The sequence below is a fragment of the Lolium rigidum genome, chromosome 6 (genome assembly GCF_022539505.1).
Source record: "Lolium rigidum isolate FL_2022 chromosome 6, APGP_CSIRO_Lrig_0.1, whole genome shotgun sequence".
Lineage (NCBI taxonomy): Eukaryota > Viridiplantae > Streptophyta > Magnoliopsida > Poales > Poaceae > Lolium > Lolium rigidum.
Genome location: NC_061513.1, coordinates 153,482,325 through 153,504,821, shown reverse-complemented (window position 1 = coordinate 153,504,821; position 22,497 = coordinate 153,482,325). Strand labels below are relative to the sequence as shown.

General features: G+C 42.6%; 2 protein-coding genes and 1 pseudogene across 2 annotated transcripts; all 3 read left to right on the top strand.

The window, feature by feature from the left end:
* Window positions 1–8: 8 nt before the first annotated feature.
* LOC124661290 lies at window positions 9–4,257 on the top strand (annotated as a pseudogene).
* Window positions 110–1,925, top strand: LOC124661291. The gene is made up of 5 exons (XM_047199156.1): window positions 110–325; window positions 875–957; window positions 1,286–1,397; window positions 1,550–1,624; window positions 1,695–1,925. Exons 1-5 carry the CDS (start codon window positions 152–154, stop codon window positions 1,875–1,877), a joined length of 627 nt encoding a protein of 208 aa, XP_047055112.1. The 5' UTR covers window positions 110–151; the 3' UTR covers window positions 1,878–1,925.
* Window positions 4,258–6,800: 2,543 nt separating the features above from the next.
* On the top strand, window positions 6,801–10,185 carry LOC124660575 (malate dehydrogenase 1, mitochondrial-like). The gene is made up of 7 exons (XM_047198394.1): window positions 6,801–7,125; window positions 7,201–7,374; window positions 7,622–7,790; window positions 7,899–7,960; window positions 8,585–8,709; window positions 8,818–8,935; window positions 9,793–10,185. Exons 1-7 carry the CDS (start codon window positions 6,892–6,894, stop codon window positions 9,931–9,933), a joined length of 1,023 nt encoding a protein of 340 aa, XP_047054350.1. The 5' UTR covers window positions 6,801–6,891; the 3' UTR covers window positions 9,934–10,185.
* The last annotated feature ends 12,312 nt before the right edge of the window (window positions 10,186–22,497 follow it).

Genomic DNA, 22,497 nt, shown 5'->3' with positions numbered 1-22,497 from the left:
ACAGTCATATGCATCAAGTGTTCTAAACCATGAAAAAACAAATTTAAGGGTGCCCTTCATTTTCTTTCTGATGACTAAAATTTGTATTTTGGTAGAACATCTAGACACAGTCAAAGAGGGGAATCCAGAGTATAATCTTGACGAACCAACTATGGAGCAGAAACTTGAAAGTCTAAATTTGCTCAACAAGTCTGAATTCATTGAAGAGCAACCAGTCTCTCTAGCACCGCCGAGTGCAGATTCAGTCCATATTTTGCTGAAGCAAGCTTTACGCGCTGATGATCATGTCGAATTGCTGAAATGCTTGTACAATAGAGATGAAAAGGCATGTCTTTGTTTTCTGTTTTGTGCAATGTTATGTCAAATCCTTTGTTGCTGCTTGTCATCACAGGTCATACCATGAAACTTTTCACGTCGAAGTTCCTAGTTAATTAAATGCTTGTGCAATAGAGATATATTTTTTATAGTAAGTAAAGGTGCATAGGAAAAGGGTAAATTATGTGCAATGCGGAGTTGCTACCAGTGATGTTGTTGATAACAGAGAAGAAACAGAGTTCCTTATTCCTGCTCTTAACCAATGTTCTAGACCTCGAGTTTTTTTCCGGAGGGAATCTCTAGTCTTATTCAGTCAAGCTAGGATGCTTTATAAACAATCCTTGCTAGAAGTTATCTGTTAGGCTAAGATCTGGCCTGCTTTCTGGCCCATAACAAACCTAATAGTTAAGTGAGTTTGAGTTTCACCAATTACTCCTCTAGCTGCAACCTTTCAGTTATTTGTACCTGCCAAAGTCAGGATTTGGCGTTATTTATCTTTTTCGCTCTTTGTCGGAATATGTTCTCTTGTGTGATAATTTTATTGTTTCATTACATGCAGGTCATTGTGAAGTCAATATCACTCCTAACACCAGCAGATGCCCTGAAGCTTCTCAAGTTTTTCGTGTCGTCGATACAATCTAGGTATGGAAGCTTTGGAAGTATTTTATCACTTGAGTACATTGTTCTGAATAAACTATGTGGTGCGCTGGTGTGTGTAATATTAAATAGAGAACCTCAGTTCATTGACTGATAAAGCCTTCAGTCAGACACCATTTACTGTATGTATCCATTGACCTTTACATTTGTTGGTTACTGTATTTCGGATCTAATCTTTTATTCAACATGACTAGATTGTAGAATTTTGGAATGTGCTTAGCCTCTTGTAGTTATTTTTCCCCATTATTTGTCGATTCATGCGTGCATGCATATGACATCACAACCTTACAAAAAGTTCTGTTTTCCTCCACAGGGGTGCAAAACTGGTTTGTTTGCTTCCGTGGCTACAAACTTTACTTAGCCGGCACATGAGCAGCATAGTGTCTCAGGAGTCTTCTTTGCTGTTGCTCAATTCACTCTATCAGGTTCGTAATTTTGTCATCTGCAGGCAGTTACAGTACATCGAACAAATATGTTTTGGATTAAAAATTGGCTAGACCGTTACAGTTTTGGACTGCGTTGAATATCTGCAAATATGTAAGGTTCTTTTGTGGGTACTGAGTGCATTTTTTCTCAGCTTATTGATGCAAGAACATCGACCTTCAAATCAGCACTTCAACTCTCTACCACCCTAGATTACCGTTTCAGTGAGGTAAGCTTTCCTTCCTGTAAAAAGCATGATTGTTTTTTTTGGCATTTCAAATAATTGAAAGATTTTCCAGATTGCTGATGAAGAAACTGACGAGGAAGAGGTGACTGCACCAATCATCTACGAGGACAAGGACACAGATGACGAAGAAGAATCTGATGGTGATGCTATGGAAACCGATGGGGAGAGTGAAGAGCTGGGCGATGTAACTGATGCCTTTGAGCATTCTGATGGAAGTGAGATCATGAGCGACTGACTGACTTGTACACTCTTCTAGTTCTGAGCGCTCAATCGTCCTTATATGACCATGTTAGAATATCGTCCGTAAGAGGTAGGATCTTGAAAACCCATGGTGCAAGCTGTTGAACGTTCTTGGATAAAATATTTGAGAGCCAACCCAGCTGAGCAAACGTGTTGAAATTGCATTTCATCTGAGAAAGAAAGTGTCTGCAATTTTATTTTTTGAAGAATTCGTTGCCTTGTTTAGTTCTTAGTAAGGTTGAGAGACGAAGATTTACACACTTTGCAAAATATGTTCGTTTCAAGAAATTACACAGGGGGCACTTCAATTCTTGTGGCTGCCTCGTCTGTCTTTCATGTGAATTACATATGGACTACGGTATGTCCGCGAGCTTCTCTCTCCCTTCGTCTCCGACTTCAGTTTTTGATTATTGGATCAAAACTTGCAACTTTGCAGCCAGGTATCCGAGCTGCAGCTACCGGGAAACCTGACCACGACGGAACTCCTCAACCACCGCCTGCCACGTATATAAAATAAAATACTAATCCAAGGTAGATTTCTAAATCGACTATCTATAATATAACCCCTGATATGTGTTTGACCGTAGAGGTTCGAGGTCCAAACTAGTAGTACTTCACTCGCAAGGCAGAAGCAGCTATAAAGTCATCCACGGCAACGGCAACCATTTCTACGCCGCAAGTGCCACTGCCATCTCCCAAAAGATTCCCAAAACATCTGTATTTGCAATACTATTGAGCAGGTCCACAGGGACAAGATCGATGAAGCAGACCGTAGTCCTGTACCCCGGCGCCGGCGGCAGCCACGTGGGCGCCATGACGGAGCTGGCCAACGTCTTCCTCAAGCACGGCTACGACGTCACCATGGTGCTCGTGGAGCCGCCCTTCAAGTCGTCCGACTCCGGCGCCACCGCCATCGAGCGCATCGCCGCCTCCAACCCGTCCATCTCCTTCCATGTCCTCCCGCCCCTCCCCGCCCCGGACTTCGCCGCCTCCGGCGACAAGAACCCTTTCGTGCTCATTTTCCAGCTCCTGCTCGAGTACAACGAGCTTCTCGGAGCCTTCCTCCGCTCCATCCCCAGGAAACGCTTGCACTCCGTCGTCCTCGACATGTTCTGCATCCACGCCGTCGACGTCTGCACGAGTCTCGGCGTCCCGGTCTACACGTTCTTCGCCTCGGGCGCGTCGTGCCTGACCGTCCTGACCCAGCTTCCGGCGCTGATCGCCGGCAGGCAGACGGGTCTGAAGGAGCTCGGGGACACGCCCCTCGATTTCCTCGGCGTTCCGCCGATGCCGGCGTCTCATCTGATCAAGGAGTTGCTGGAGCACCCGGAGGACGAGATGTGCAAGATCCTGACCAACATGTGGAAACGCAACACCGAGACGATGGGCGTTCTGGTGAACACGTTCGAGTCGCTGGAGAGCCGGGCGGTGCGGTCGCTGAGGGACCAGCTCTGCGTCCCCGGCCGGACCGTGCCTCCGATCTACTGCGTCGGGCCGCTGGTCGGCGAGGGCGCGAAGGATCATGACGATGACGGAGCGGAGAGGAAGAACGAGTGCCTCGCGTGGCTCGACTCGCAGCCGGACAACAGCGTCGTGTTCCTCTGCTTCGGAAGCAAGGGCACGCTCTCCGCGGAGCAGCTTAAGGAGATAGCCGTCGGGCTGGAGAGGTCCGGGCAACGGTTCCTGTGGTCCGTGCGCACGCCGGCCGGGAGCCACGACGCGAGGAAGTACCTGGAGGTGCGCCTCGAGCCGGACCTCGATGCGCTCATGCCGGAGGGGTTCTTGGAGCGGACCGGGGCAGGGGCCTCGTCGTCACGTCGTGGGTGCCTCAGGTGGACGTGCTCCGGCACCGCGCGACCGGTGCGTTCGTGACGCACTGCGGGTGGAACTCAGTGCTGGAGGCCGTCGCGGCAGGCGTCCCGATGTTGTGTTGGCCGCTGGAGGCGGAGCAGAAGATGAACAAGGTGTGCATGACGGAGGACATGGGCGTCGCGGTGGAGCTGGTAGGGTACGGGGAAGGTTTCGTGAAGGCGGACGAGGTGGACGCCAAGGTGAGGCTGGTGATAGAGGGCGAGGAAGGGCGGCAGCTAAGGGCGCGGGTGGCTGCTCGCAAGGAAGAGGCGGAGGCGGCGCTGGAGGAAGGAGGCGCGTCACAGGCGGCGTTCCTCCGGTTTCTGTTGGATGTGGAAAGTATCGGAGAGCCGATCGTCGAGTGACGATCTTGTAATTTGCGAGGTGTGCTTTGGTGTCCCCCTCCTCTTCCACCACCACTAAAAACGAAATGATAAGTTAGCTTCCAAAGAGGTATCGAAAGATCCTAGCTATTTACAGGAGACCAAAGTTTACAAAGGGGACACCGAAGTAAAAATCCGTAATTTGCAACTGATCTTGCCGTCTACAGGTATCTACACTCATTTCGCTTCTTTTGTAAAACTATTCCTTCCATTTTTATTTTCTTCTTGTTTTAAGGTTAGTTAATGTCAAACCCTTTGTCAAATTTAACTAAGAATATAGAAAAAAGATATCAACAACCGTAATATAGTAAAGGTAATTCAACTTTCTAAAAAAAGAGAAATAGCGATAATACATCTCTAATCAATTTTCCACACCACATGTACTGATATACTCCCATCACGGTCTTCTAAATAGTATTGGTACATAGGAGTATCCTCTACACCCATCTTCTACTGCATCCCCTCGGTCAAGCAGCTGGCCAAAGCGAACTTCTCTTTTGCCTTTTCCCCTCGGTCAAATCCACATTTCTCCATGACCATCATCAATCCTATGAATCGAGGATACGACTTATCTGAATCGAGCCTACGACTTAAAGATTGGCGGCTCGTGCACCAGGAAACTATTGCTTTCGTTAAAGCAGAGCCTTCTACCTTTTCTCTGAAAAATAGTCCTCCAGTTTTAAAATAATTGACGTTTTAGAATTGTCCTATGTAAAATTAATTTAAATTTGACCAAGTTTTTGGAAAATATATTGACAACGATGACATCAATATAGTTTCATCAGATTTATAATATCATATTATATAGATTTAGCGTTATAGATATCAACTTTTTTTATTACCAACCAAACTTATAAAAGTTAACTTAGGACAAACCTTGACGTGGGCATACCCGTCGGGTATCCACTGATGGTCTACCTGGTTTGCCCCATTATGAAGGTGACCTAGCGCGATGACTAGATAAGATGGACCCGCATGTTATATCGGCTTGGAGTACAAGAAAGAAGACTCCAGAATAACTTTTGTAAACCCTAAACTAGTTGCATATATAAAGCCAGATAGGGGCACACCTTGGGGGTACAGCGGCTCCCTGTAATACAACTGTGATCATATACTGAATTGCTTGCAGGATGTAGTGATCCTCCACCGAGAGGACGTGGATCTGGGTACGTCGTGTGCCACTCACTCCCGAATTCTCCTCACCGCCTTCTTCCCAAAACCCAAATCCATAATCCATGGACATTGCCGAGGTCACCCCTCGATAAACACATATAATATCAATTACTTCGAAACAAAGGGACTATTTCTTCAAATTTGTTTGATGCTTATTGTATTTTTTGGTTGAATTTTTATATCAAAGAAAGTATTTGTTCATTGGAGCAATCCAAAAATACTAAGATGTTAAACCGTGGTTGAGATTAACTCACCCTTGAAGGTGCATAGCGTTAACGAGAACGGTTCTCGTGGTTGATTTAGTCAATCACTTGCTGATCTCAAGGCCGTGAAGAAGACAAGCGCTACAATGGGCAACACTTCCGGACTTAGTCACACTGATCCCTCGTTAACGAACATTAACATCTTAGTATTTTTGGATTGCTCCAATGAACAAATACTTTCTTTAATTTATATAACCGATCAAACTTGTGAAAGTTGACTTATGATAAACCTAGAATATCAATTATTTCAAAAGCAGAGAGTGTGTTTCTTCAAACTTGTTTGATCCTTATTGTATTTTTGGTTTAGTTTTCTATATTTGAAACCGTGTTTATACGTTCTAGTAGTTACAGTTGCAAATAAGAAGTAAATGTGGAAATTCCCTTGCAACAAAAAGGTTACCATGTTGCCATGGTTATGAGATGGCCATTTTAACTAAATTTTGGTACATTGCATCCTTTATATTCTATTTTCGAAGACCATTTCTTCCACTCTGTGTTGTAATTTTAGTTTTGCTAAATCTCAGATAATTGAGAATTAACTTTAGTCTCATTGGACTCTAGACTGTTGGATTGGGTTGTACTAGCCACGAGATACAACATGGCTAACAACTGAGATTTTCGTAATTACACATGAGGTTATAACTGAGATTTTACTACCCCATCTATTTCATATAAGGCTTGCACATAACTTGTGAAAAACTTTAACCACCAATTTCTTCACCAAAATATGAGTTATATGCCATAAAAGGTATACAATTATATTTATATTAAAAAAGTTTTAAATTGTAGTATATTATTTGGGACGTATACATGTAATGGAGGTAGTAGTTGCATATGGGTTGCGTCTTAGAAAAATGTACCTGAACCATTGGATTGCTTTGTATTGCAATGGAGGTAGTAGTTGCATATGCTACAATGGGCAACACTTCCGGACTTAGTCACACATGCTAGTTATAAATTGCAACTAAGATAAATATCCCTCCTCTGAATTATATTTGATTCATGCTAGTCATAAGTTGCAATTAGATTTGCTTTCACAAAAAAGTTGCAACAAAATATAATGACAAACAACTAGTACAAATTAAGTTATTTTTAGAGAATTAGTCGATTCTCCTCGTTTTATCAACGAACGCCGTATGCTTTAAGAAAATCGCAACAACTCACCGATCGGAAATGGTTATCTCGAAACCCCCAAAGTCCAAAACCCTCCCCAACGACTTTATTGTTAGATCCCATCCACCAATTTGCATACTCCGCCCACACAAACACAACAGCACCGCTCCCCCGTCCGCATCTCTCCCTTCCGCCTCCACCGATCCAGATCCCACGCACCGCAACGATGAGGCCGTCGGCGCTGAGATCCGCGGCGCAGCTCCTCCGCCGCCGCAGCTACTCCTCCGCGTCGGGCCAGCCGGAGCGGAAGGTGGCCATCCTCGGCGCGGCCGGCGGGATCGGGCAGCCGCTGGCGCTCCTCATGAAGCTGAACCCGCTCGTCTCCTCCCTCTCCCTCTACGACATCGCCGCCACCCCCGGCGTCGCCGCCGACGTCTCCCACATCAACTCCCCGGCCCTGGTAACCCACCCGCGCCACCCGTCCTCTCAGTTCGGTTCGATCTAACAACGCATGGGTTGGTTTGGTTTGTCGCAGGTGAAGGGCTTCATGGGCGACGATCAGCTCGCGGAGGCGTTGGAGGGGGCCGACCTGGTCATCATCCCCGCCGGTGTTCCGAGGAAGCCCGGCATGACCAGGGACGATCTCTTCAATATCAACGCCGGCATCGTTAAGAACCTCTGCACCGCCATCGCCAAGTACTGCCCCAACGTACGATTCCCTTCTTATAACTCTCTTTAAATCTGGATCTGTAGCACGCGTTGTTGATGGTTCTGCCTTCTGTGGGTGCGTCGTCGTCTTGCTACAGATCTATGTAGTTCCTGTTGAAGGCGTGGCACTCCATAGTGATGGTTTGATAGTAGAAATTGTGGAGCAGACACGGTGTTAGGAAATCAGTATGTTATACATTCAACATGTGCCTTTTTGCTGCTTCATTTGATTTGCTTCTGTATTTTAGGCTCTTATCAACATGATCAGCAACCCTGTGAACTCAACTGTTCCAATTGCTGCTGAAGTTTTCAAGAAGGCTGGAACCTATGATGAGAAGAAATTGTTTGGTGTGACCACTCTTGATGTTGTTCGTGCCAGGACTTTCTATGCTGGGAAGGCTAATGTACCTGTTACTGGTAAGTGGCACAATAAATGATCTACTCGATTGTTAGCGAATAAAGGAAAGAGTATGCTCGTGTTATTATTCTCCACTTGGTCCTTCAATCGGAGTGCTTTTTTGGCAGGTGTGAACGTCCCTGTTGTTGGTGGTCATGCTGGTATCACCATTCTGCCACTGTTCTCGCAGGTAGTGAAATTTGAACATCCCTGTTGTGCAATTAAGTAGCTTCACACCATCTTCAACAGTGTTCCACATTTCTAGGGTATACATGCCAAATATAAATTGGAACTTCATTAGATTCTTGTTATTGACTGCAGTATGTTCTGGCTTTTATAATCAAAACATTCAGTGTAATAAAATTAAGTTTTACTTCATAAGGCACCCTTAATTTTTCTGGTCAACAACTTACAAATTTGACTATGATTTGTACTTACAGTATGTCCACAATATATAAATTTGCATGATGAATGCAACGATATAATTTAGTATATATTTCTGGTAAAAGCTGCGCATTAAAGACTACAAAAAAAGTGTGCCTTATTTTGGGACGGAGTGAGTATCTGCACAGGCAAGGAATTGTGAAGTGCACGGGTCTATTATGAATCAAAACCATAAACTATTATTCTTGCTCATGAGTGACTATATTCTTGTGAACAACAAAACAGCATATTTAACAAACTATAAATAAGAAAGTGAATATGATCTATGTTTCTCTTTCTGCTTCATAACTGTGACGTAGTTGAATAGTATGCATTTGTGCTGTCAAACCTTACTCCGATAACTTGACTGAAGGAACCTCATTTTTAACAGGCAACTCCTTCAACTAATGCATTGTCTAGTGAAGACATCAAGGCTCTCACCAAGAGGACACAGGAGGGTGGGACAGAAGTTGTTGAGGCAAAGGCTGGAAAGGGATCTGCAACCTTGTCCATGGCGTAAGTCAAAAGATGAAAAAAATCCATGCAACCTGAGGATAATGTGCTGCTTTTGTAGCTAATTATTGCCATGTTCTTGTTTTGCTAATAAATTGGTATCTTCTGTAGGTATGCTGGCGCAGTTTTTGGTGATGCATGCTTGAAGGGTCTGAACGGAGTTCCTGACATTGTTGAATGCTCCTACGTGCAATCAACTATCACAGAACTGCCATTCTTTGCCTCCAAGGTACATGTTTATTTCGCTATTACTTTGCTTATTGCAGTTGTTATTTGTTTTATGATTTCATGAAGAAAATCTAGATGATTCCAGTGTGATGCAGTAGCAACAACATTTTTCTCTATATTCTGTGTGGTTGTTTGTCACACGTATGATTTTATAATATTTTTATGATGTTTGACTGGTTGGGTTGTTTATATTCGTTCTGATCGTTTAGTGCTTGCGATGTATTTTGTATGTCATCTTTATTGTTGTTTAACTGTATAACCGCTATCTTTGACATACATTTGCAATTTCTTGCGTTGATTTCGTTATATCATGGTCGTACAGCAGGGAGAATTTCTGGAAGTGTATATGTTTTTACTAGTTCGACCATAGGGTTATATTTGACATACATTTGTAATTTTTTTTTGCATTGATTCCGTTATATTGTGGTCTTGCAGCTGGGAGAGTTGCTGGAAAATGTTTGTTTTATCTAGTTTGATCATAAGATATGCCATTAAATTCACTCCCAAGTGCAGTTGAAAAAACGTTTTTTCTGTGTTGTTGGCCATACTCCATTTTCCCTGTTGCAGAAGATTTGATAACTATCAATATTTTTTGCAATGCGGTAGTTTGATTGAGATAACGGTCTGAAGCAAGGCTCTGCAAGCATTTGCTGTAGTATGCAGTTGCCACTTAGTGTGCACTGAATCTGCTAGAGCACGCTTTACGCTGTATTGTGCTCAGGTGAACTTATTTCAAGCGCATATTGCTTAACATAATGCAATTTGATTTATTTTTTGTTCTGGTCCTTTTGTTGGTTAACTTTACAAAACTTGCACGTTAGTCATAGAAGGGAATTTCATGTTCCACTGATGTAACAGGTGAGGCTCGGGAAGAATGGAGTCGAGGAAGTGCTTGGTTTGGGTGAGCTGTCGGCCTTTGAGAAGGAAGGTTTGGAAAGTCTCAAGGGTGAGCTCAAGTCTTCAATTGACAAGGGCATCGCGTTTGCAAATGCGAGTTAATTAATTTTGCAGATTATAGCAATCCGGGTCTAGTTGAGGGGTCTGTTTTTGTTCAGTGCTTTTTCTGCTCATCACGTGGGCATGGATGATTTGAGCTTCACAATAAAAATCCGGCGGCGTAATGCCACAGAACATTACTTGTACAAGAGGGAACTAGTTCGTGTCAAGTTTTCAACTGGTACATTAAACGAACAATTGCTGATGCACTTTGTGAACCGTCCTTTGGTGTTGAATCCATTGTCTTCAAGTTAACTACACTGCTCCTTGCTGATGTCTTCAGTTGACTGTTGCTGATGGGAAACTCTCATTTACAACTAGTTGCATCCGCACCCCATTTTTGATGTGACACTTACGTTTTCAAAAAATGCAAACTAAAATCCTAGACATACATTGTCTACGATCTTGTGCATCTGTGAAGTTAATATGTGACCTATGTAAAAAAGAGAAGACATACGCAAATAGTGTCACATACTATTTATACATCATTTGTTCTTTTTGTGTAGGTCATATATTGATATACTTCATGGATGACATAACACAATATATGTCTAAAATTTTAGTTTGCATTTTTTAGAAACTTAGCAGTGTCACAATAAAATGGGCTGGGGGCGCAACTAGTTGAGAAATATCCCCTCTTGTTGCTGATGCACTCCATGAAACCTTCTTTGCAAGGCAACTGTAGCTAAATATGCTGCTTTGTGCTGATGACTTCAGTTGTTTCCCGGATTTTACTTCCCTAGAGTTTCTCTTCTGCTGTAACCCTTATTCTGAAAGTGGCAATGCCTTGATGCTCTAGTACTGGTAATTCGACAGCTGGAACTCATTTGAAGGTATCTGATTCGCCACTATGAAAGTAGTCAATCGCCTTTTTGCTTTTAGGGCTTGTTTGTTACTAGGGGATTAGCGATCCCCTCCAAACTTTAAATTCTCACTTATTGTAAATATATGTTTGGTGCTAGTAAATACATGTTTGATGCTAGAGTATGAGCGAGTTTAATCCTCACTTTTTTCCAAATTTTAGTGTAATTTTTTAATCCCCAGTACTCTACCTTTACCCAGTGGATTGGGGATAGGTTTTGTGGGGATTGGGTGACAGCAGAGATTCTCCCAATACTCTAGAGTATTAGAGCATCTTCAACCGCGTCCCCAAAACGGCGCCGGATCGAGCGTTTTGGGATGTGTTTTGTTCGTGTCGCGTTTGGAGAACGTCGCTCCCAGACGCATCCCCAAACGCCGCCCCAAACTTTTTTAAACATTAAAATACTTTTTTTTTGCTTTTTTGTTTTTTATTTCAATAGAGAGAAGAAACATTCCAAACACTAATATATAATTCGGAACATGATTTACACAAACTAAGACATAGTTTGGACATAGTTTCCATAAACGAATACATAGTTTGAATCATGGTTGACACAAACTAAAATATTGCAAAATGACGAAACCTAACTAGTGTTGGCATCGCAGATTTCATGTGTTCGCTGCCAAGAAAGAACACTCACAAGCACTCCCAGTCACCCAAACTGGAAAATCCAGCTGGTGATGATAGCCCTGTTGGTCCTATCGAGGAAGAACATCTAGAAACCCCCGTGCCTATTTTCGCGGCGAAGAAACAACACTCAATCGTCTTCCTCATCGATGTCACCGTGGTAGTGCCGACGGCAGTGCGTCTCGTCGAACACCTTGACGCTCATATCGGCGTCGCCAAGGTAGGAGAGTGTGAGCACGTAGCCGGCTTCGAGGTCGTGGTAGCGCGTGAACTTCTCCCAGCCGGTGTGGAGGTACATCTTGCCGCGCCTGTCGAAGAGCACGTCCACCGGCCACCGGCAACAGTCGCAACCAGCCTCTCGCAGATGCAGCGCGGCCGGCTCGTTGCCGGCGACGAAGTCGGCGAACTTGTCCGACAGCCTCTGGATGCCGAGTGGGTCGCTCTTGAGGACGATGACGAACTCGAACAACACTTCCTCCTCCTCCTGCAGGTCCGACGATGAAGACGACATCGTTGCAAGCGACGGCGAGCGTGCAGCTTTGCCGCAGCTACGACCACGACCATGGCCGCGATCTCGGCCTCTGCCTCTACCAACCATGGCGTCGACTCTTGAGATGGTGGCGGCTAGGGTTGGGGAGAGAGGCGCTAGGATTTGTGTGTGAGGGATGATGAGAGAGCGCCCCTTTTTATAGGCCGGAGGGAGGCGGGGAGCGGTGACGCTCATTAACACCGACACGCAGAGCTAGGCGCGACGAGATACTTTGTTGCTGCGGGAACTGCATTATCGCTGCGCGCCAATAACTTCCGTCGCGAGGTCGATTAGGTTAAACTTCAATGTAACGCTGACGCATCGGTCCCGCCACTTCTCGCCTCGCTTTTTGTTGTGTCTGGCGTGCCCCGAACATCCCCTATGTAGCGGGGACGGGTGATACGTCTCCGACGTATCGATAATTTCTTATGTTCCATGCCATATTATTGATGATACCTACATGTTTTATGCACACTTTATGTCATATTCGTGCATTTTCTGGAACTAACCTATTAACAAGATGCCGAAGTGCCGATTGCTCGTTTTCTGCTGTTTTTGGTTTCAGAAATCCTAGTAACGAAATATTCTCGGAATCGGACGAAATCAAGACCCGGGTTCCTATTTTCACCGGAAGCATCCAGAACACCCGGGAAGGACCGGAGGGGGGCATCGGGCCCCCGGACCATAGGCCGGCGCGGCCCAGGCCCTGGCCGCGCCGCCATATGGTGTGGCCACCCCTTCGACCCTCCTGCGCCGCCTCTTCGCCTATATAAAGCCTCCATCGCGAAAACCCTGATACGAAGAACCACGATACGGAAAATCTTCCAGAGCCGCCGCCATCGCGAAGCCAAGATCTGGGGGACAGGAGTCTCTGTTCCGGCACCCTGCCGGAGCGGGGAAGTGCCCCCGGAAGGCTTCTCCATCGACACCGCTGCCATCTCCACCGCCATCTTCATCACCGCTGCTGCTCCCATGAGGAGGGAGTAGTTCTCCATCGAGGCTCGGGGCTGTACCGGTAGCTATGTGGTTCATCTCTCTCCTATGTGCTTCAATACAATAATCTCATGAGCTGCCTTACATGATTGAGATTCATATGATGATGCTTGTAATCTAGATGTCACCATGCTAGTCAAGTGAGTTTTACTTATGTGATCTCCGGAGACTCCTTGTCCCACGTGTGTAAAGGTGACGAGTGTGTGCACCGTGTGGGTCTCTTAGGCTATATTTCACAGAATACTTATTCACTGTTGAATGGCATAGTGAGGTGCTTATTTATATCTCTTTATGATTGCAATGTGTTTGTATCACAATTTATCTATGTGCTACTCTAGCAATGTTATTAAAGTAGTTTTATTCCTCCCGCACGTGTGCAAAGGTGACGAGTGTGTGCACCGTGTTAGTACTTGGTTTATGCTATGATCATGATATCTTGTAGATTGCGAAGTTAACTATTGCTATGATAATATTGATGTGATCTATTCCTCCTACATATGCATGAAGGTGACAAGTGTGCATGCTATGCTAGTACTTGGTTTAGTCTTTTGATCTATCTTACACTAAAGGTTACTAAAATATGAGCATTATTGTGGAGCTTGTTAACTCCGGCATTGAGGGTTCGTGTAATCCTACGCAATGTGTTCATCATCCAACAAGAGTGTAGAGTATGCATTTATACTGTTCTGTTATGTGATCAATGTTGAGAGTGTCCGCTAGTGAAAGTCTAATCCCTAGGCCTTGTTCCTAAATATCGCTATCGCTGCTTGTTTACTCGTTTTACTCGCGTTACTACTGCTGCATTACTACTGCTTGTTTACTCGTCCTGGGCAAAGCACTTTTCCGGTGCTGTTGCTACTACTTATTCATACCACCTGTATTTCACTATCTCTTCGCCGAACTAGTGCACCTATTAGGTGTGTTGGGGACACAAGAGACTTCTTGCTTTGTGGTTGCGGGGTTGCATGAGAGGGATATCTTTGACCTCTTCCTCCCAGAGATCGATAAACCTTGGGTGATCCACTTAAGGGAAACTTGCTGCTGTTCTACAAACCTCTGCTCTTGGAGGCCCAACACTGTCTACAAGAATAGAAGCTCCCGTAGACATCAAGCACTTTTCTGGCGCCGTTGCCGGGGAGGAAAGGTAAAAGGCTCTCATACACCGGTCCCGGGTAAAGTATTTTTCCGGCGCCGTTGTGTGTGTGCTCGAAGCTATTTCCTTTAGATCCTGCAATTGCATCTTTTTGTTTCTTGTTTACACTAGTTTGGCATAATGGACAACAATGAGCTTCTTATTCTATTTCCTGATTTAAAACATGGATTGTTTGATGCGAAAATTAAAAAACCTATGAAATCTTATTTGCATGCTGGTAGTAATATTAGTATGAACGCTTTGAACACCATTGTTGATAATAATATAGAAAGTTCTAAGCTTGGGGAAGCTGGTTTTCATGATCTTTTTAGTCCCCCAAGCATTGAGGAGAAAATTTTCTTTGATGATACTTTGCCTCCTATTTCTGATGATTATAATGATAGTGGTCTTTTGGTACAACTTACTGCGGAGAGTAAATTTTGTTGTGATTATACTATGCCTCCTACACTTGATGAGAATAATAATGATAGCTACTTCGTTGAATTTGCTCCCACTATTACTAATAAAATTGACTACGCCTATGTGGAGAGTAATAATTTTATGCATGAGACTCATGATAAGAATGCTTTATGTGATAGTTATATTGTTGAGTTTGCTCATGTTGCTACTGAAAGTTATTATGAGAGAGGAAAATATGGTTGTAGAAATTTTCATGTTACTAAAACACCTCTCTATGTGCTGAAATTTTTGATGCTACACTTGTTTTATCTTCCTATGCTTGTTACTTTGCTCTTCATGAACTTGTTTATTTACAAGACTCCTATGCATAGGAAGCATGTTAGACTTAAATGTGTTTTGAATTTGCCTCTTGATGCTCTCTTTTGCTTCAAATACTATTTCTTGCGAGTGCATCATTAAAACTGCTGAGCCCATCTTAACGGCTATAAAGAAAGAACTTCTTGGGAGATAACCCATGTGTTTATTTTGCTACAGTACTTTGTTTTATATTTGTGTCTTGGAAGTTGTTTACTACTGTAGCAACCTCTCCTTATCTTAGTTTTATGTTTTGTTGTGCCAAGTAAAGTCTTTGATAGTAAAGTAAATACTAGATTTGGATTACTGCGCAGTTCCAGATTTCTTTGCTGTCACGAATCTGGGTCTATTTCTCTGTAGGTAACTCAGAAAATTATGCCAATTTACGTGAGTGATCCTCAGATATGTACGCAACTTTCATTAAATTTGGGCATTTTCATTTGAGCAAGTCTGGTGCCCTTTGAAAATTCGTCTTTACGGACTGTTCTGTTTTGACAGATTCTGCCTTTTATTTCACATTGCTTCTTTCGCTGTGTTGGGTGGATTTCTTTGTTCCATTACCTTCCAGTAGCTTTGAGCAATGTCCAGAAGTGTTAAGAATGATTGTGTCACCTCTGAACATGTGAGTTTTTGATTATGCACTAACCCTCTAATGAGTTTGTTTCGAGTTTGGTGTGGAGGAAGTTTTCAAGGGTCAAGAGAGGAGGATGATATACTATGATCAAGGAGAGTGAAAGCTCTAAGCTTGGGGATGCCCCGGTGGTTCACCCCTGCATATTTCAAGAAGACTCAAGCATCTAAGCTTGGGGATGCCCAAGGCATCCCCTTCTTCATCGACAAATTATCGGGTTCCTTCTCTTGAAACTATATTTTTATTCGGCCACATCTTATGTACTTTACTTGGAGCGTCCGTATGTTTCTTGTTTTTGTTTTTGTTTGAATAAATGCTTGTGTGGGAGAGAGACACGCTCCGCTGGTTCGTATGAACACATGTGTTCTTAGCTTTTTATGTTCATGGCGAAGGGTGAAACTTCTTCGTTAATTTGTTATATGGTTGGAATTGGAAAATGATACATGTAGTAAATTGCTATAATGTCTTGGATAATTTGATACTTGGCAATTGTTGTGCTCATGTTTAAGCTCTTGCATCATATACTTTGCACCCATTAATGAAGAAATACATAGAGCTTGCTAAAATTTGGTTTGCATAATTGGTCTCTCTAAAGTCTAGATAATTTCTAGTATTGAGTTTGAACAACAAGGAAGACGGTGTAGAGTCTTATAATGTTTACAATATGTCTTTTATGTGAGTTTTGCTGCACCGTTCATCCTTGTGTTTGTTTCAAATAACCTTGCTATCCTAAGCCTTGTATCGAGAGGGAATACTTCTCATGCATCCAAAATCCTTGAGCCAACTACTATGCCATTTGTGTCCACCATACCTACCTACTACATGGTATTTCTCCGCCATTCCAAAGTAAATTGCTTGAGTGCTACCTTTAAATAATTCAAAATTTATCACCTCTGATTTGTGTCAATGTTTTATAGCTCATGAGGAAGTATGTGGTGTTTTATCTTTCGATCTTGTCATTTACTTCGACAGACTTTCACAATGGACTAGTGGCACATCCGCTTGTCCAATAATTTTGCAAAAAGAGCTGGCAATGGGGTTCCCAACCCCGATTAATTAACTTGCATTAATAATTCTCTTCACATGTTTTGCTCTGATTCATCAGTAAGCAACTTAATTTTGCAAATAGACACTCCTTCATGGTATGTGATTGTTGGTAGGCACCCGAGGATTCGGTTAGCCATGGCTTGTGTAAGCAAAAGGTTGGGAGGAGTGTCATCCATAAATAAAGAAAAACTAAACTAAAGTACATGTGTAAACAAAAGAGAAGAGGGATGATCTACCTTGCTGGTAGAGATAACGTCCTTCATGGGAGCCGCTCTTGAAAGTCTGGTTGATGAGGTAGTTAGAGTGCCCACTACCATTCGTTGACAACAACAAACACCTCTCAAAACTTTACTTTTATGCTCTCTTTATGTTTTCAAAAACCAAAGCTCTAGCACAAATATAGCAATCAATGCTTTTCCTCTTTGAAGGACCTTTCTTTACTTTTTATGTTGAGTCAGTTCACCTATCTCTCTCCACCTCAAGAAGCAAACACTTGTGTGAACTGTGCATTGATTCCTACATACTTGCATATTGCACTTGTTATATTACTCTATGTTGACAAACTATCATTGAGATATACATGTTACAAGTTGAAAGCAATTGCTGAAACTTTATCTTCCATTGTGTTGCTTCAATATCTTTACTTTAAATTATTGCTTTATGAGTTAACTCTTATGCAAGACTTATTGATGCCTGTCTTGAAAGTGCTATTCATGAAAAGTCATTGCTTTATGATTCATTTGTTTACTCATGCCATTACCATTGTTTTGATCGCTGCATTCATTACATATGTTTATGATACGTCTCCAACGTATCGATAATTTCTTGTGTTCCATGCCACATTATTGATGTTATCTACATGTTTTATGCACACTTTATATCATATTCGTGCATTTTCTGGAACTAACCTATTAACAAGATGCCGAAATGCCGCTTGTCTGTTTTCTCGCTGTTTTTGGTTTCAGAAATCCTAGTAAAGAAATATTCTCGGAATTGGACGAAATAAAAGCCCGGAGGCCTATTTTCTCACGAAGCTTCCGGAAGACCGAAGACGAGACGAAGAGGGGCCACGGGGTGGCCAAACCCTAGGGCGGCGCGGCCCCACCCCCGGCCGCGCCGGCCCGTGGTTTGGGCCCCCGTGCCGCCTCTCGACTTGCCCTTCCGCCTACTTAAAGCCTCCGTGACGAAACCCCCAGCACCGAGAGCCACGATACGGAAAACATTACCGAGACGCCGTCGCCGCCGATCCCATCTCGGGGGATCCCGGAGATCGCCTCCGGCACCCTGCCGGAGAGGGGAATCATCTCCCGGAGGACTCTACACCGCCATGGTCGCCTCCGGAGTGATGAGTGAGTAGTCTACCCCTGGACTATGGGTCCATAGCAGTAGCTAGATGGTTGTCTTCTCCCCATTGTGCTATCATTGTCGGATCTTGTGAGCTGCCTATCATGATCAAGATCATCTATATGTAATTCTATATGTTGCGTTTGTTGGGATCCGATGAATAGAGAATACTTGTTATGTTGATTATCAAAGTTATGCTTATGTGTTGTTTATGATCTTGCATGCTCTCCGTTATTAGTAGATGCTCCGGCCAAGTAGATGCTTTTAACTCCAAGAGGGAGTACTTATGCTCGATAGTGGGTTCATGCCCGCATTGACACCGGGACGATGTGACGAAAGTTCTAAGGTTGTGTTGTGCTGTTGCCACTAGGGATAAAACATTGATGCTATGTCTAAGGATGTAGTTGTTGATTACATTACGCACCATACTTAATGCAATTGTCCGTTGCTTTGCAACTTAATACTGGAGGGGGTTCGGATGATAACCTCGAAGGTGGACTTTTTAGGCATAGATGCAGTTGGATGGCGGTCTATGTACTTTGTCGTAATGCCCAATTAAATCTCACTATACTCATCATGATATGTATGTGCATGGTCATGCTCTCTTTATTTGTCAATTTCCCAACTGTAATTTGTTCACCCAACATGCTGTTCGTCTTATGGGAGAGACACCTCTAGTGAACTGTGTACCCCGGTCCAATTCTCTTTACTGAAATACAATCTACTGCAATACTTGTTTTTACTGTTTTCTCTGCAAACAATCATCTTCCACACAATACGGTTAATCCTTTGTTACAGCAAGCCGGTGAGATTGACAACCTCACTCGTTTCGTTGGGGCAAAGTACTTTGGTTGTGTTGTGCGGGTTCCACGTTGGCGCCGGAATCTCCGGTGTTGCGCCGCACTACATCCCGCCGCCATCAACCTTCAACGTGCTTCTTGGCTCCTCCCGGTTCGATAAACCTTGGTTTCTTTCCGAGGGAAAACTTGCTGCTGTGCGCATCATACCTTCCTCTTGGGGTTGCCCAACGAACGTGTGAAATACACGCCATCAAGCTCTTTTTCTGGCGCCGTTGCCGGGGAGATCAAGACACGCTGCAAGGGGAGTCTCCACTTCTCAATCTCTTTACTTTGTTTTTGTCTTGCTTTATTTTATTTACTACTTTGTTTGCTGCACTAAATCAAAACACAAAAAAAAATTAGTTGCTAGTTTTACTTTATTTACTGTCTTGCACTCTATATCAAAAACACAAAAAAATTAGTTTACTTGCATTTACTTTATCTAGTTTACTTTATTGTCTTGCACTCTATATTAAAAATACAAAAAAAAAATTTAGTTACTTTTGTTACCATGTCTAGCTCTGAACCTGTTACTTCTTCGCCTGAAGAATTAGTCTTCACTTTTAAACAAGGGGATGAGGAGAGTTTTAAGGATGCTTGGTCTAGAATTTTTACTTCTTATCGCGAAACTGAACCTCAAATGACTCTAAGTTTGCTCCTTAGTAATTTTTATTTTGGTCTTATGGTTCGCTATAGATATGCTTTGGATACTTTAGTGGGAGGAGATTTCCTTCATTGCAATGGGGATCAAGCTTTTAATGCCATAAAGAAGTTGGTTGCATCATATGATTCAGCTAATAACTTTGATTCAGTCCTCGCTAGCATATATAGTAGATTAAATACTCTGGAGATAAGTACATCTCACTTGAATGATAACTATTGCCACGTTCGTAATCGTCTTGAACAAGTCTTAGTGAACTCTAAACTCTCATTGTGGGATCCTTCTGTTAAAATTGTTATCGGTGATCGAACCCTCCATGCCTACTGTGATATTATGTATGAATTTTGCCTTATGCCTGAAAGTATTTATAAATCTTTGAAACTTTGGGGAGTTGAGGAAGGAGGAGAAAAGATAACTCTCATTGATAACTCTACTATAACCCCTAAAGGAATAGCCGCAGGTGTGCATACAACTATTTGTGGAAGAACAATATCTATTGATTATCTTGTTGTTGAAACAGGAAAACTCACACTCGGAAGATCCCTGCTGAAACTATTGGGAGCAGTCATTGATGTTGGAGAAGGCACTTTGAAATTCACCTCTATACCGGGAGAAACTCGTATATTTCCTAAGCCAAAGGGAAAGAAAAACAATAAGAAAGGTAAGGGTAAAGCCCAAGGTAATGTTGATGCTTCACCTCTTGATAATACTTGATACACACTTTCTGCGCCTAGCTGAAAGGCGTTAAAGAAAAGCGCTTATGGGAGACAACCCATGTTTTTACCTACAGTACTTTGTTTTTATTTTGTGTCTTGGAAGTTGTTTACTACTGTAGCAACCTCTCCTTATCTTAGTTTTGAGTTTTGTTGTGCCAAGTTAAGCCGTTGATAGAAAAGTAAGTACTAGATTTGGATTACTGCGCAGTTCCAGATTTCTTTGCTGTCACGAATCTGAGCCCACTGCCCTGCAGGAAGCTCAGAAAATTATGCCAATTTACGTGCATGATCCTCAGATATGTACGCAACTTTCATTCAATTTGAGCATTTTCATTTGAGCAAGTCTGGTGCCATTTTAAAATTCGTCAATACGAACTGTTCTGTTTTGACAGATTCTGCCTTTTATTTCGCATTGCCTCTTTCGCTATGTTGGATGAATTTCTTTGATCCACTAATGTCCAGTAGCATTATGAAATGTCCAGAAGTGTTAAGAATGATTGTGTCACCTCTGAATATGTCAATTTATATTGTGCACTAACCCTCTAATGAGTTGTTTCGAGTTTGGTGTGGAGGAAGTTTTCAAGGGTCAAGAGAGGAGTATGATGCAACATGATTAAGGAGAGTGAAAGCTCTAAGCTTGGGGATGCACCTGGTGGTTCACCCCTGCATATATCAAGAAGACTCAAGCGTCTAAGCTTGGGGATGCCCAAGGCATCCCCTTCTTCATCAACAAATTATCAGGTTCCTCCCCTGAAACTACATTTTTATTCGGCCACATCTTATGTGCTTTTTCTTGGAGCGTCGGTTTGTTTTTGTTTTTGTTTTGTTTGAATAAAATGGATCCTAGCATTCACTTTATGGGAGAGATACACGCTCCGCTGTAGCATATGGACAAATATGTCCTTGGTTTCTACTCATAGTATTCATGGCGAAGTTTCTCCTTCGTTAAATTGTTATATGGTTGGAATTGGAAAATGATACATGTAGTAATTGCTATAAATGTCTTGGGTAATGTGATACTTGGCAATTGTTGTGCTCATGTTTAAGCTCTTGCATCATATGCTTTGCACCCATTAATGAAGAAATACATAGAGCATGCTAAAATTTGGTTTGCATATTTGGTTTCTCTAAGGTCTAGATAATTTCTAGTATTGAGTTTGAACAACAAGGAAGACGGTGTAGAGTCTTATAATGCTTTCAATATGTCTTTTATGTGAGTTTTGCTGCACCGGTTCATCCTTGTGTTTGTTTCAAATAAGCCTTGCTAGCCTAAACCTTGTATCGAGAGGGAATACTTCTCATGCATCCAAAATACTTGAGCCAACCACTATGCCATTTGTGTCCACCATACCTACCTATACTACATGGTATTTTCCCGCCATTCCAAAGTAAATTGCTTGAGTGCTACCTTTAAAATTCCATCATTCACCTTTGCAATATATAGCTCATGGGACAAATAGCTTAAAAACTATTGTGGTATTGAATATGTAATTATGCACTTTATCTCTTATTAAGTTGCTTGTTGTGCGATAACCATGTTTACTGGGGAACGCCATCAACTCATTGTTGAATTTCGTGTGAGTTGCTATGCATGTTCGTCTTGTCTGAAGTAAGGGCGAGCTACACTGAGTTGAATGGTTTGAGCATGCATATTGTGAGAGAAGAACATTGGGCCGCTAACTAAAGCCATGATTCATGGTGGAAGTTTCAGTTTTGGACAAATATCCTCAAATCTCTAATGAGAAAAGAATTAATTGTTGTCAAATGCTTAAAGCATTAAAAGAGGAGTCCATTATCTGTTGTATATGTTGTCCCGGTATGGATGTCTAAGTTGAGAATAATCAAAAGCGAGAAATCCAAATGCGAGCTTTCTCCTTAGACCTTTGTACAGGCGGCATAGAGGTACCCCTTTGTGAAACTTGGTTAAAGCATATGTATTGCGGTGATAATCCAGGTAGTCCAAGCTAATTAGGACAAGGTGCGAGCACTATTAGTACACTATGCATGAGGCTTGCAACTTATAAGATATAATTTACATGATGCATATGCTTTATTACTACCGTTGACAAAATTGTTTCATGTTTTCAAAATCAAAGCTCTAGCACAAATATAGCAATCGATGCTTTTCCTCTATGAGGACCATTCTTTTACTTTCAATGTTGAGTCAGCTTCACCTATTTCTCTCCACCTCAAAAAGCAAACACTTGTGTGAACTGTGCATTGATTCCTACATACTTGCTTATTGCACTTGTTATATTACTCTATGTTGACAATATCCATGAGATATACATGTTACAAGTTGAAAGCAACCGCTGAAACTTAATCTTCTTTTGTGTTGCTTCAATACCTTTACTTTGAATTATTGCTTTATGAGTTAACTCTTATGCAAGACTTATTGATGCTTGTCTTGAA

Bases quoted from the DNA above. Each gene is read 5' to 3' on its own strand.
- LOC124661291 (XM_047199156.1), top strand. From the start codon at position 152: ATGGAGCAGAAACTTGAAAGTCTAAATTTGCTCAACAAGTCTGAATTC. The intron at 958-1,285 runs GTATGGAAGCTT...TTTCCTCCACAG, and splicing joins GTGTCGTCGATACAATCTAG to GGGTGCAAAACTGGTTTGTT. The intron at 1,398-1,549 runs GTTCGTAATTTT...ATTTTTTCTCAG, and splicing joins TGCTCAATTCACTCTATCAG to CTTATTGATGCAAGAACATC.
- LOC124660575 (XM_047198394.1), top strand. From the start codon at position 6,892: ATGAGGCCGTCGGCGCTGAGATCCGCGGCGCAGCTCCTCCGCCGCCGC. The intron at 7,791-7,898 runs GTAAGTGGCACA...CTTTTTTGGCAG, and splicing joins GGCTAATGTACCTGTTACTG to GTGTGAACGTCCCTGTTGTT. The intron at 8,710-8,817 runs GTAAGTCAAAAG...TATCTTCTGTAG, and splicing joins TCTGCAACCTTGTCCATGGC to GTATGCTGGCGCAGTTTTTG.